The 11,836-nt window shown below is 53.9% G+C and overlaps 1 protein-coding gene across 26 annotated transcripts in view; it reads right to left on the bottom strand.

The window, feature by feature from the left end:
* Nucleotides 1-3,226: 3,226 nt before the first annotated feature.
* Nucleotides 3,227-11,836, bottom strand: part of ZMYND8 (zinc finger MYND-type containing 8) — a 125,718-nt gene continuing 117,108 nt past the window's right edge. For all 26 annotated transcript variants that reach the window (XM_040446837.1, XM_040446840.1, XM_040446836.1 and 23 more), the window contains one exon: nt 3,227-4,939. In XM_040446837.1, the coding sequence (XP_040302771.1) occupies nt 4,715-4,939 (225 nt within the window). In that variant the 3' untranslated portion in view covers nt 3,227-4,714. The remainder of the gene's footprint in view (nt 4,940-11,836) is intronic.

The following is an 11,836-nucleotide window of genomic DNA, read 5'->3' as shown; positions in this document are numbered from 1 at the left end:
AAAAATAAACATTTCTTTAAATGGTTAAAAGGGCAACGTTTGTTGTATTTTACTTTTTTTTTTTAAAGAAATCAATAATGTACTATACCAAAAATCATTGAATTACACACTTCAAGTGGGTAGATCGTACGGTATGTGAATTGCAACTCAATAAAGCTGTTAAACCGCCCACATGGCTTCCCCTCCTTTTTGGAGCACGGTGCAAACCCCCAACTTCTCTCCCTCTCTGAGCTCATCGCCCCCGTCCCCACCTGGGATCCCTCCATTCTGGACTCCCTGGCCGGCCTTCCCTCCCCGCAAGAGGCCGGGTCCCCGCCTCAGGCCTCTTGCGTGCCTTCTTCCTTCTGCCCGGGATGTTAGCAGCTCTCGGCTCTGCTGCGCCTTAGGATCACTGAGCAGCCTTCCGTGACAGACGCCCAAGCCCCACCTCCGGGAGTGGGAGGTCGTTATTCCGGGATGGCAGGTAGGGTCTCACCAGTCACCGGTTTATTTCACATCTTGCTGGGTGCTTCTAATGATCTGCCAGCATTAACGACCGCTGCCCTCGTCGTCACGGCTCGGTACCCCTCCTTCAGGTTGCTGCTCGCCGTCCAGCTCCCTGGGGGGGCCGTGCCCAATCACACCCTGCCTCCCTTACTCACCTGATGCAACACCGTCCGGCCTAGGACTGCATCGTATGCGTATTTGCTTCCCGTGGAGAGTGTCAGAGGGAGGAGGAGAGAGGCCGTTCAGTGCTGTGTCCTCAGTGCTTAGTTCATGCCGTGTCCGGGGAAGCAGCTGTCACCCGAATGAACTTTGGCCCAGCTTCTCTCTGTCCCCGGTGGTCCTGCTCGGGCTCTGTGGGGCTGCAGTTCTAGGCGGCGGCCACCAGGTGGCGAGAGAGCCCAATCGCGTTCCAGGCCGCGGCAGCAGGCCCTGCCCCCACGTCAGGCCACTGGTCAAAGTAGCGAGGGCCAGGGCCATGGCCGTGGCGGACCCCACTGTGTCTTCCTTCTTCTCCTTTGTAGATTCAAAGTCATCGGGCATCGGCAGACACTCGACCGGGACTAAAGCCAGAGAGGAAGGCCCTGCAGCCCTGTCCTCCCAAGTCCTCCTCCTCTCGCCTAGCCACTCACAGACCCTCTGGTGCAGCCTCGGGGACCCCGGGGCCACTGTTTGGGACCGAGGACCCGTGCACTGGAGGCTGTGACATGCACGGTCTTCTTACATCCCAGGGTCACGTGTCCACAGGGGAACAAAGGGGCCCCAGACCTGAGCCTTAGGGAACAAAGCCGGAGACCTCAGGTTAAGTAAAAAAGAAAAACAACACATCAGGTCAGGGGTCAGGTGCTGCCCGTTTCTGTTCCAAAAGGAAGGAAACCTGCCTCCCCGCGAGGGTCTGTAAATACAGACTGAGGGATGCGGAGGAGGGGTCCCTGGGAGAGCCAGTGAGGCTGGGAGCACACCCGTGGTTTTTCAAATTTGAGGCATGGACCTAGCCCCATAAATAGCAAATTCAAAATTTTTTTAAAGGCACCGGTTTCTCTACCGCTTTGTAAGCCATGTTATCCTCTGGTGTCTATCCTCTCTGGGAGGCTGCAGCGGTGACCGCTGGGGGCAGGGTCCGGGGGCCGAGGTGTCCCTGCTCAAATGTCACCCTAACTCTAGGAGCTCTGTGTCCTTCCAAGCTCTCGGGACACAGCAGTGACCGGATCAGCCTTCCCCTCACAGAGCTCACGTTTGAGTGGGAAGTCATAAATATGTATGAACTTTGCTCAAGGACATGAAAACCAGGAAGAGACAGAGGATAATCGGGGGAGGGGAGTGGCTGCTTCAAGAGGTGACGTCTGAAAGCTGATGCCAGCGACAGAGGGTGTGCCAGGCCAAGGGCACAGCAAGTGCAAGGGCCCCGGGGGCCGAGGCTGGAGCCGGCTTGCTGGAGCTAAAAAAACGGGGCGACAGTGCGGTCCTGCTCACAGCCTCTGCCTCTTCCCCTAAAGGGGGCTGTGTCCCCCGCCCGTCTGTGGACTTCAAATGATAAGGGAGGGTGCCCATCCGTGCCCAATGAAAGGAAGCCGAACAAATTTTTTAACTCAAAAAAAGACAATGCCCATTTACTAGAAAGAGCACTTTAATAGGAGTCCAATTAGAGTCTTTCACCAGCTCCATGGCCTTGAGCTACTTTTTTTTTTAATACTTATTTTGAAAGAGAGAGAAACAGAGAGAGATACTAAGGGCAAGGAAGGGAGGGGCAGAGAAAGAGAGAGAATCCCAAGCAGGCTCTGCACTGTCAACGCAGCGCCTGATACGGAGCTCGAACTCACCAACTGACTTGAGCTGAAATCAAGAGTCAGGCACCTAACCAACTGAGCCACCCAGGAGCCCCTGAGCTAGTTACTTCTTTGGGCCTATTTCTAGACAAACCCATCGCGGGTGACATTAGGATGGTGAACAGCCCCTTCTGGCTTGGCTTACACCACACGAACGCGGTGGGCCACAGACCCCAGGACGTCCGGTGCCCTCTACACCGAAGGAGCAGCCACGCCCCCACCTTGCGGCTCGTCAGCCACGCGAAGCTCACAGCGTCTTCGTACCCACTGGTCCCCGTCTGGGACGCTCACCCAACTCATCTTCCCACAGCCAAGCTCTTCGTTCTGACCTGGGGTCAAAGGTCACCTCCAAAGACAAGCCCCAGAACAGTGCCAGTGAGAGCAGCCACCTGTCAGCCCTCGGTCCTTTGAACATATCCCCATCGTGTTCCTTCCACAGCAGTGGTCAGCGCATGACCTGTGGCTTGACTCCAGCCCATTCCCTGCTTTGGTATGGCCGGAGAGCTGAGAATGGGGTTTACATTTTTAAATGGTTGAACAAGAAACACCTTGTGACCCAGGACAGTTAAATGACCGGGGTGTCCCTGAGCAGAGCGGGGGGGTCACACGCTCCCCAAGGAGCTCGCCTAAGCTCAGGCCCGCCATCCAAGCCACAGAAAGACCATCGCCTCCCCTCTCGCTATCTTGCTAAGACTGGTCAGGATTTCCCCCTAGTTTCTCGGTCTCTGTCAGTAAATTCCAAGGAGCCGGGGCTTCCCGGGAAAAACGCCCACCGGGGGCCCTTAACTTCCAGTGTGCCCACCGCCCGTGGGGATCCTTCCTGTGCTCTCACGGCCCCGACTCCTGTGCTGGGGCGTGCGAATCGGACACGGCCATCCCGACCGAATGGAAAACTGCGAAGTTGAGGACGACCGAGCCATTTTTCCAAAACAGTTTAATTAAAAAAAGGTGAAGAATCTGAAAAAACCGGGGGGAGGGGTGGAACCCAAAAAAGCACACCGTGGGAGTGCACTGGCTCAGTCACAAAGAAACGCCGTCATCGAAAAAGATATTTAAGTTTAATACAAATTTTATACAAAGAAAATGTGAAAAAATACTTCCATATGCTAAAAGCAATTAGGCTTCGCAAATAAGGCCAGCTAGGCTATTTTTTTTTTTTTTGACACCTGCAATTCACAAATGTTCTTTCTCTCTTCTTCTATACTCTCTTTTTAGTTCTTCTCTAATATGTATGGGGAACTAGCTGGAAACTGTACAATTCACATCCTCTTATCAACAATGAAGAGAAAGTAAACAGGACTAAAATATACAACAGAATGTACTGGAATGATACCGTACAGTTAATTTTCTCATATACATACATCACCTTTTTGCTTTGTTCAATGCGTTTTGTTCGACACAACATACAAAATGGTACTACCGTATACGTAGTGTGACAGGGAGCGTGGCCGGTGTCTGGCAATTCTCTCCCACTGCCTTTGTTTCATGCTTCCATAAAAACGTAAAATCCCATCGTATAAATAATACATACATGCTTCATCCCGGACTCCCCTGTCCTCTGCGTGCATCCTGCCTTTCAGTTTCTCACTTCCGAGAGGCACAGCATCTCTTACCAAGTATGTGTGAGTGTGTGTAAAAGGAACCACAAAGCAAAGAAAAGACTCCTCTTTGTTCCAGAGCTTAGGACGCCTAACACTTTCTCTGCTCTCTTCGGCCGAGCTGAGCGGGGCTTGCTTCTTCTGTGTCTCTTCTGTAAACAAGGACCTGATTTCTTCCCTTTTCGAGTAGTCATTGCCGAAATCACACAAAATAAACTAGCTTCTCCCTGTCCTTCGGGGCCAGAGAGCTTGCATTTTATAACACAGTAACGTAGTACTGGAAAGGGGCCAATGGCTTGACGTGATGTGCCCACGACGGCACAGATTCTGTGCCGAAAACTCCTGATTCCAATGTGCTGCATACAGACGTATGAATGAAAACGGCTCACTTTCCCCCGGGGCGTCCAAGGACGAGGGCCCGTGTGCCACGGCGATCCTGGGGCCTAGTCACCATGCCACAGGGACAGCCGGGCTGACCAACCATCCCTCCTCCTCCAACGTCAAAACATTCCTTTTGTGGTTGGGTGTTTCTTGTTTTTTTAATCGTTTTTCTTTTTCTTTCTTCTTTTTTTTTTTTTTTTATAAGTTAAAGTCAATACAAATATAAAAAGGGGAAGGTCCTCTAGGTTCAATGACATCCACAAATTGTACATTATTTACATCTAAAGCATAGATTTCGTGTGGGTCAAACAGTCCTCAGTCACTGCTAATGCCGGACGCACTGTAGTGTGGGCTGCCCTCCGTGCCGAGGGCCAAAGCCAAGTCGGGGTGTCTGGAATTCTCAAGTCTGAAGGAGGCTCTCCTGTCTCAGGTTTCCTTGCCGCTTCCTGTTGCCCTGGTGTCTGGTTTCTTTTTCCTCCACGGGGTGGGTGGCTTGTGTCGTGACTTGTCCCTAGTCCCAGAAGGTGTCCAGCCGAGACTCTTTCGGGAGGAGGCTCTTCGAACTGGCACTGGCGTTGTGCTCGGAGCGTGTGGATCCTCGCTTCTCGTCGCCGCTGCCCCAGCAACTAGACTTACTGCCCCGGGAATGGTCTGTGGAGGAGAAGCAACAAGAAGCGACGTTGAGCCTTCCCGCCACCTCCACCGCAGCAGAGCCACCCGGCCCCCTGCCCCGCGGCTCCCCTCCGGGCGGCCTCCCGCCGCCTCCCAGCGCGCGTGGGTCTCTAGAGCACAACTCTACGGCCGGTTAGACAAACACAAGGGCATCACGTCACAGAGAATCGAGATGGATGATGAGGGCACCGAAGTGCCCAGGGAGGCACCTCTCACGCGGTACCTGGAACCGCAGACCCGCGGCCATGACAGAAGGACACCAAGCACTCAGGTGCTTCTGTGTCCACGCCAGATGCTGGAAAAAGGCACCAAAATGTGGCGGTATTTTTCCTTCCTCATATTAGAATTTCTTCAGTCAATTTACAGACAACTCGAAAAGCAGACCTATAACCAAACCACCTAAGGGAGAGGATCACGGAAGAGGAGGAAGAGGAAGAGGAGGAAGAGGAAGAGGAGGAGGAGGAAGAGGAGGAGGAGGAGGAGGGAGAGGCCAGAATGATTATGTCCAGCTGGACACACACACACCCACGGACTCCCATCAGGGACAGGCTGCAGGGTCCCTGGAGGATACAGAACCAGAGTTAAGACCCAGGACAGCTTCGAGGACGCGTGACCACAAAAAGCTCAACCGTGGCTGAGAAGATCCAAGGCAGGTGAAGGAAGAGGCAGAGGAGGGAGTCCGTAAGCTGCCACACAGCTCAGCTCAGGCCAGCACGGGTGACGGCAAGGGACCCGTCAGCATGCCAAGGCCCCATCAAGCCTGGGATCATCTGCCAAGTTCAGAGAGGCTGGGATGAAATTTTGTTTTTAAATTTCTGGAGGTGGGATGGTAACATTCAAAGAAGCCAACAGTCAAGCTCGGGGACAGAATGAGAGTGAGAAAGGGACCAGATCAGAGCCGGGGCATGCCATTTCTTACCGCCTGGTACCAAGGAACGTGCACACTTAGTCACGTGTTCCTGTTTTGGAAGATAAGTGGCAGAGAGAGAGAGAAAAGTCTCCAAGGTGATGTGTTCATTCGGGAGACTTCTCTTTGGCCATTTGCATCAGTGACCAAAAGGGGGCAGTATTCTGGCAGGCAGTCCTGAATCCACCTCCTCTTCCTGGTTCTTCCCTACCCGTGAAGCCTACACGGATGGTTCTTCTCGAAGGTCTCTGGGAAGCGGTGCGCTCAGTCATCGTCCAACAGGACAAAAATCCCACAACGGTGCAGTCAGGTGAAGGCAGACACCGGGCCTGAGCTCAGCACGGCACCTGCACCACGGCCCGGGCCGGCCACCGTCCACGGGACCTGGGCCCTCACGCAGACGGGACACGGGGCGCTGGCTGGTTCGGCCAATCACCGCAGGGGAGAATCGGGACCTCTATGGACAAGGCCAAGGCCGATCCCTTCCACGAAGCACACCGTACACTCTGGCTCCCGTCTCCTACCGCGGTGTCCAGCGGCCACGAGAGGCCCAGCTGAGAAGCGCGGAGGGCAGAGCGAGACGCGCTGCTCACAACGACAGCAGAAAACAAGACGACGACGCACGCACGCACGCACAACACGGGGCTTCCGCGGGTCCCGGCCGCGTCGGTGAGGCGGGGCCGTACTTCCCCTTCTGGGCTGGGTAGCCGGGGCATGGCCGGGGCGCAGGCGGGTTGCTTGCCACACAGCTGCCGTGGGCTGAAGAGAAGCGGCCCCGGCAGCCTCGGTGTCCGTCAGGGAGCTCAGGTCGCCACAAGCCAGGCACCCGCTACGCACTCGGCACCGATAGCCCTATTCTCTCCGCGCCACTCTCCCACCCGACGCCCTCACAGCGACGAGGGCTTCTTGCCCTAATGGGCATTTTTAAACCACGAACGGAGGGGTCACTGGACGCAGCGCTGCATTACAGGCGGGAAGCGAGGTACCCGATGGCGCAAAGTCAACCCTGTAGGCCAGATTCTTCAGCATGTTGGAAACGCAATTCTCAGAACCACCAGCTCTGCCAACAGCCTAACCCGACCAGCAAAACCAGAGGTGCGAGAACCACACTAAGGCAGGAAACAGCACCCAAGGAATCCGGATTCTTTGGGGGGAATGAAAACTCCTCTACCGCCAAGCCTGACCGAGGACAAGGCCGGGAGGGGAGGGCAAGGAAGGTGCCGCGGTGAGGACTGAGGAAGGGGCTACAGAGGACGTATCGAGTGACCAAGATCCTCAGCCACGATGATGGGACCGCAACAAGTAACGTCTGGAAACGAAGAGCCAGATATTAGTGATATGAAAGGAGTTTCAATAAAATAAGGGGTACGGTGACGAGCTTGGTGGGGAAATCACGAAAGGTAGGACAAGAGAAGGAAACAGAAACTCCAGGAGAGAGCACAGCCGTGCCAGAATGGAACCGTCATCACGGCATTCGGTGGGCCGGGCGACGCACAGCACGCTCAGGATGGCGGGCACCCGGACTGAAGTTCTCCGGCTTGGCCCACTGCCGAGCGTGGGGCGGTTAAGGGTCAGAATGCGCCTGTTCTCAACCTCGAGGAAGGGAAGTCACAGCGAAGCAGAGGGTGGTCTCGACACGGTCAGGGTGGGGGTGCGAGGTGGGGGGAGGGGGGGACCGCCGAGAGAGGGGTCCACAGTCGCTGTCGCTAGCGCTCAAATCCAGAACGAAAGCATGAGTGTTGTCCTTGACCCATGGAACCTCCAGAGCACAGAAATGGTGACATCCATCATCTGGGAGGAAGGGGAGAAGAGCGGTCATCAGTGACCCCAACCCTCACCTTCATAAACCAGAAGTCAGCCAGCAAGGTCTAAAACTAACGCTCAGAAATAGGACAACAGGGACATGCGTTATTTGTAAGGAAGGAGGGAAGTACCAGGGACATCACTGGGGACAGGGCCTAGGAACTGTCTCTGTACTATAACGATACGCGTGTTTTACTTCGAAATCTTAAAACTATTATTTACTTGGGGGGGGGGGGGTGCCCACAGAAAGAGAGAGAGGGAGACAGAGACAATCCCAAGCAGACTCCACGTTATCAGCACAGAGCCCGATGTGAGGCTTGAACTCAGAAACCATGAGATCATGACCTGAGCAGGAATGGAGTCAGATGCTTACCCGACTGAGCCACCCAGGCGCCCCTAAAATCTTAAAAGACAAGCAAATAGCAAGGAGGCACGTACCCCCACGGAACCTTTCTCCCGCCCCCAGACTCCTCACCACACCCTCCCGGCACCAGTAGGCACGGAGAACCCCGGTGTGTCCAAAGCCCTCCTTCCTCCACAAGGTTTCATCTGCACGGTCACCAACATCAAGAGCTGGCGGAAGTTAGACGTACGAGGAGTTCGAAGAGGACAGCGAAAGAGTCAGCGTTTCTGCTCTGACACAACTACCGGCTTGGGTGAGAAACAGAGGAAGGGGGAAGACAGAGGACACCGTCCTGACTGGGCCCCGGGCACCTCGGTCTCCCTCCTGCTCACACTCTGGGCTGTCGCGGCAACACTTCCTGGAAAACACTCCCTCTCCTCCAGTTTCTGACAGGGAGCACCATAGTGCTCCCCCTCGGCTAATATGCCTTCCGTCCCGCCTCGTCCCGAGTCCGAAACGCGGACGCCTCCTGAGTGTGGTCCCGGATGCACCTCTTCCTTTCGCCAAGACCCGTAGAGAAGGTCCCTCCTGCTGAGGACAACCTGGGATTCTAACCTTATCTCTTTGCGAGACAAGGTCTCAAAACACCATTTCGAATTTAAAAGGTCCGCGGTTATTCAGGGCTTAGGGCTCGGTGGTGACCGGACCAAACGAGTCTTACGGACACGTCTGCCTGGGCTGGGGAAGGAGGCAGGGCAGCCTGGAGGCCGTGCCGTTGGTTCAGTATGGTGGCCACTAGCTCCGCGATGCTATTTAAATAAAGTAATATAAAATGTTAAATTCTATTCCTCAGTTACGTCAGCCACAGTTCAAGGGTCCGACAACCATGTGTGCAGGCGGCTACCACAGGGAACAGGGCGGATACAGAACCACGCCATCACTGCAGAATGTTCTAGGGGAGAGCACCGCTCTAGGGGCAGATGCAGGGTGTCAAGGAAAGAAGCTGGAGGCACAGGAGGATATTTAAATGCCTAGGGAAGGAAGCAGCTGAACACGACATCTGGCTATGACAGAGGCTGGATACGGAAAGGCCAGCGAGGCTGGAGGAAGGCGTGAAGGAGGCCTGGGTGCTGGAAGGGGAGGCAGGGCCTGGCTGTGCTCCCCGGAAGGAACAGGCAATGCCATGTGCTGTCAGTGACATTGGAGGGACGGGCTGGGAGGTTTGAAACCGAGAACTGCGGAAGCTGCCCTTGTGGAGAGTGCAAACAGAGGCTGAAATGCAACAAATTTGGTAAGATGACCAGGCAGATGGAAATGTGTGCTTCTGAGGTCAGCGGTCAAGATCAGCGTGTGTGGTGGAATGAGTGTGTCCCGAGTGATCTTCTCTGGCTGAGCTCCAATGCTGGCTGCAGGGGAGTTAAGAGATAGATGGCTGGGGTCTGAGCAAGGCGAGGTTTTGCCAAATGGACATGTGGAGAAAACCAGAAGGTGTGGGAGACTGGGTTCCATTAGCGAGGGTGCTGCTGGGATGAGCCGTGGAAACCAAGCTGGGGAAGCAGGGAGGTGAGGAAAGGAAACAGTTAGTAGATCTGGAAGCAGGGGCAGCGGGGAGAAGCCACATCTACAGCCCTGACTTTCCCCAGACATCGGTGCCTTATTAGCTGAGCCACACAAAACAGCCAACCGTTTTTGACTCACAATTTCCTAGGGGTCAACTTAAGTATTCCCAACGCAGCGGGTGAGAGCACGTGTGGGGTCAGAGAATTCTAGACTGAAGTCCAGGCTCCAGTAGTTAAGTCACTGAGTTACTTGTGCATGTATGTTAACTTCTCTGGGCCTCAACGTCCTCGTCTGCATAATGGGAACAGTAACTTCTCTCACCGAAGTTGGGAATAAACACAATGAAGTGTCCAACCGCTTCATGCTCTTCTCCTAAGCACCCATTAAATGCTCTTCTGACTTCCCTTAAAGCTCCAGATGACAGGGTTGCCTGGGTGGCTCAGTCGGTTGAGTGTCCGACTTCGGCTCAGGTCATGATCTCGTGGTCCCTGAGTTCGAGCCCCGTGTCGGGCTCTGTGCTGACCGCTCAGAGCCTGGAGCCTGTTTCGGATGCTGTGACTCCCTCTCTTTCTGACCCTCCCCCGTTCATGCTCTGTCTGTCTCTGTCTCAAAAATAAATAAACGTTAAAAAAATTAAAAAAAAAAAAAAAAAAAAAAAAAAAGCTCCAGAAGACAGGAGTTGTCTGCCTTGTTCACCCCTAAATCCTCAGCCCTAGCACAGGACGTGGTCCCGGAGACACTCAACAAACTCTCACACGCCTCCAACCCTCTGCGAAAAGCCTAGCGCCAACGCATCCTCCAAGAACCTAAAGCGGAATTCAGGATCTTGCCCTCCCTCCCTTCCCCGATCCCGCCCCCTCCCTGTCCCTGCCCCCCCATCCTGTCACCGAGGGACTCCTCCAAGATTATTTTCTCTGCCTCCACCCAACCAGTACCAAGTCACCAACATCTGCCCCTGGACTAGGGAATACCTCGTCACCGAGAAGTGCAATAGGGCAGATCTCCCAGCCAGCGTCCCGTCTGCAGTCCCCCTGGATGAGACAGATTCCATACTGCACGCCGCCCTCCAAAGTTCCCAGCTCCGTGCTTATCCCACCTCGCTGCTCAAAACCTCAACAGCGCCCCCTGTCGGAAGCCATGTTCCCCCTACCCTGGGCCTCCCTCACACCACCTGGGCAATTCTGACCCGTCCACAACCCTCCTACAGCCTGCGTATTCCAGGTTTTTCCTCTAAACTCATTTTAAACTTCAATAAAAAAGGAATTGTATATTGCTACCTAGATCGCGGGCAGAAAATCCAAAATCCTCATCACAGATAGAGGGCAGCTCTACAAATACACATAATGAAAACCAAACCGTAGTCTTAAGGTCCAGGTAAGTCTTTGCGGAAAGGAGAAACTAGAAAATATCAAAGAGATGTGCAAGGCATCTTAGCGCTAAACTGAACTGTTCTCAGAGATTTAGTCAGGGGACTGAAGGCAAGGGAGAGGTAGGTTTTCAATAGGCGGTTCAATCGTATTTAATGCCAAGTTCTCATTCTCCCTCAAGTCAGCTCCTGCTACTCCCTCTTAGCCCCGCCCTCCATCTGAATCCTAGTCTCCAGCCCCCTGGGGAAATCGTCCCCACCTATGCAAACAAAGGACATCAACTTCTTCCTTGGCGCACTTAATAGAGACAGGAAATAAAATTTTCGGCTTTCAGCTTAAGGGAATCATCCAAAGGAGAAAAAGATCCTGGAGCTAAGGGACCTTCAAGTAAGCAAATTGTCCTCAACGGGGGCACCCTCTTTGAACCCCCTGGAATCACCCAAAACTCAGAAGGATGCAGGAAAATGACCCTTTGGGCGAGAACACAGGGTAGCTCAAACCCCACGTAAGAGGAAAAACTAAAAATTTCAGTCTCAGAAAACAGCCCAAAACAGCCTACTGGGTTATTCCCCAAGAAGAAAGGTTTCTACAGAAACATCATCCACCTAAAAAGTTTCTTTTCCCCTAAAGGCTCAAGTGCCCTCATCCACTAACTGCGGATGCTGGGACCTCAGGAACAGAGTTCCAGATGGTTTCATTTACTGTGGTCATTTCCCCGAGGGCAGAAGAAATGCCCGAGCTACATGCACACCTCTACCCCACCCCAGGTCAGCAATAGAACCCTCTTTTATGTGGGACCCCCATAAATAAAACAAATGGAGGTAAATACTGATCAGTTTGGAGGGTGCCTGAAAGCTACCTTGCCCAGCCACTCCCTCGCACCCCCCCCCACAATG

The sequence above is a fragment of the Herpailurus yagouaroundi genome, unplaced genomic scaffold, assembly GCF_014898765.1.
Source record: "Herpailurus yagouaroundi ecotype Mexico unplaced genomic scaffold, PumYag 196, whole genome shotgun sequence".
NCBI lineage: Eukaryota > Metazoa > Chordata > Mammalia > Carnivora > Felidae > Herpailurus > Herpailurus yagouaroundi.
This window is presented reverse-complemented; position numbering and strand designations above follow the sequence as displayed.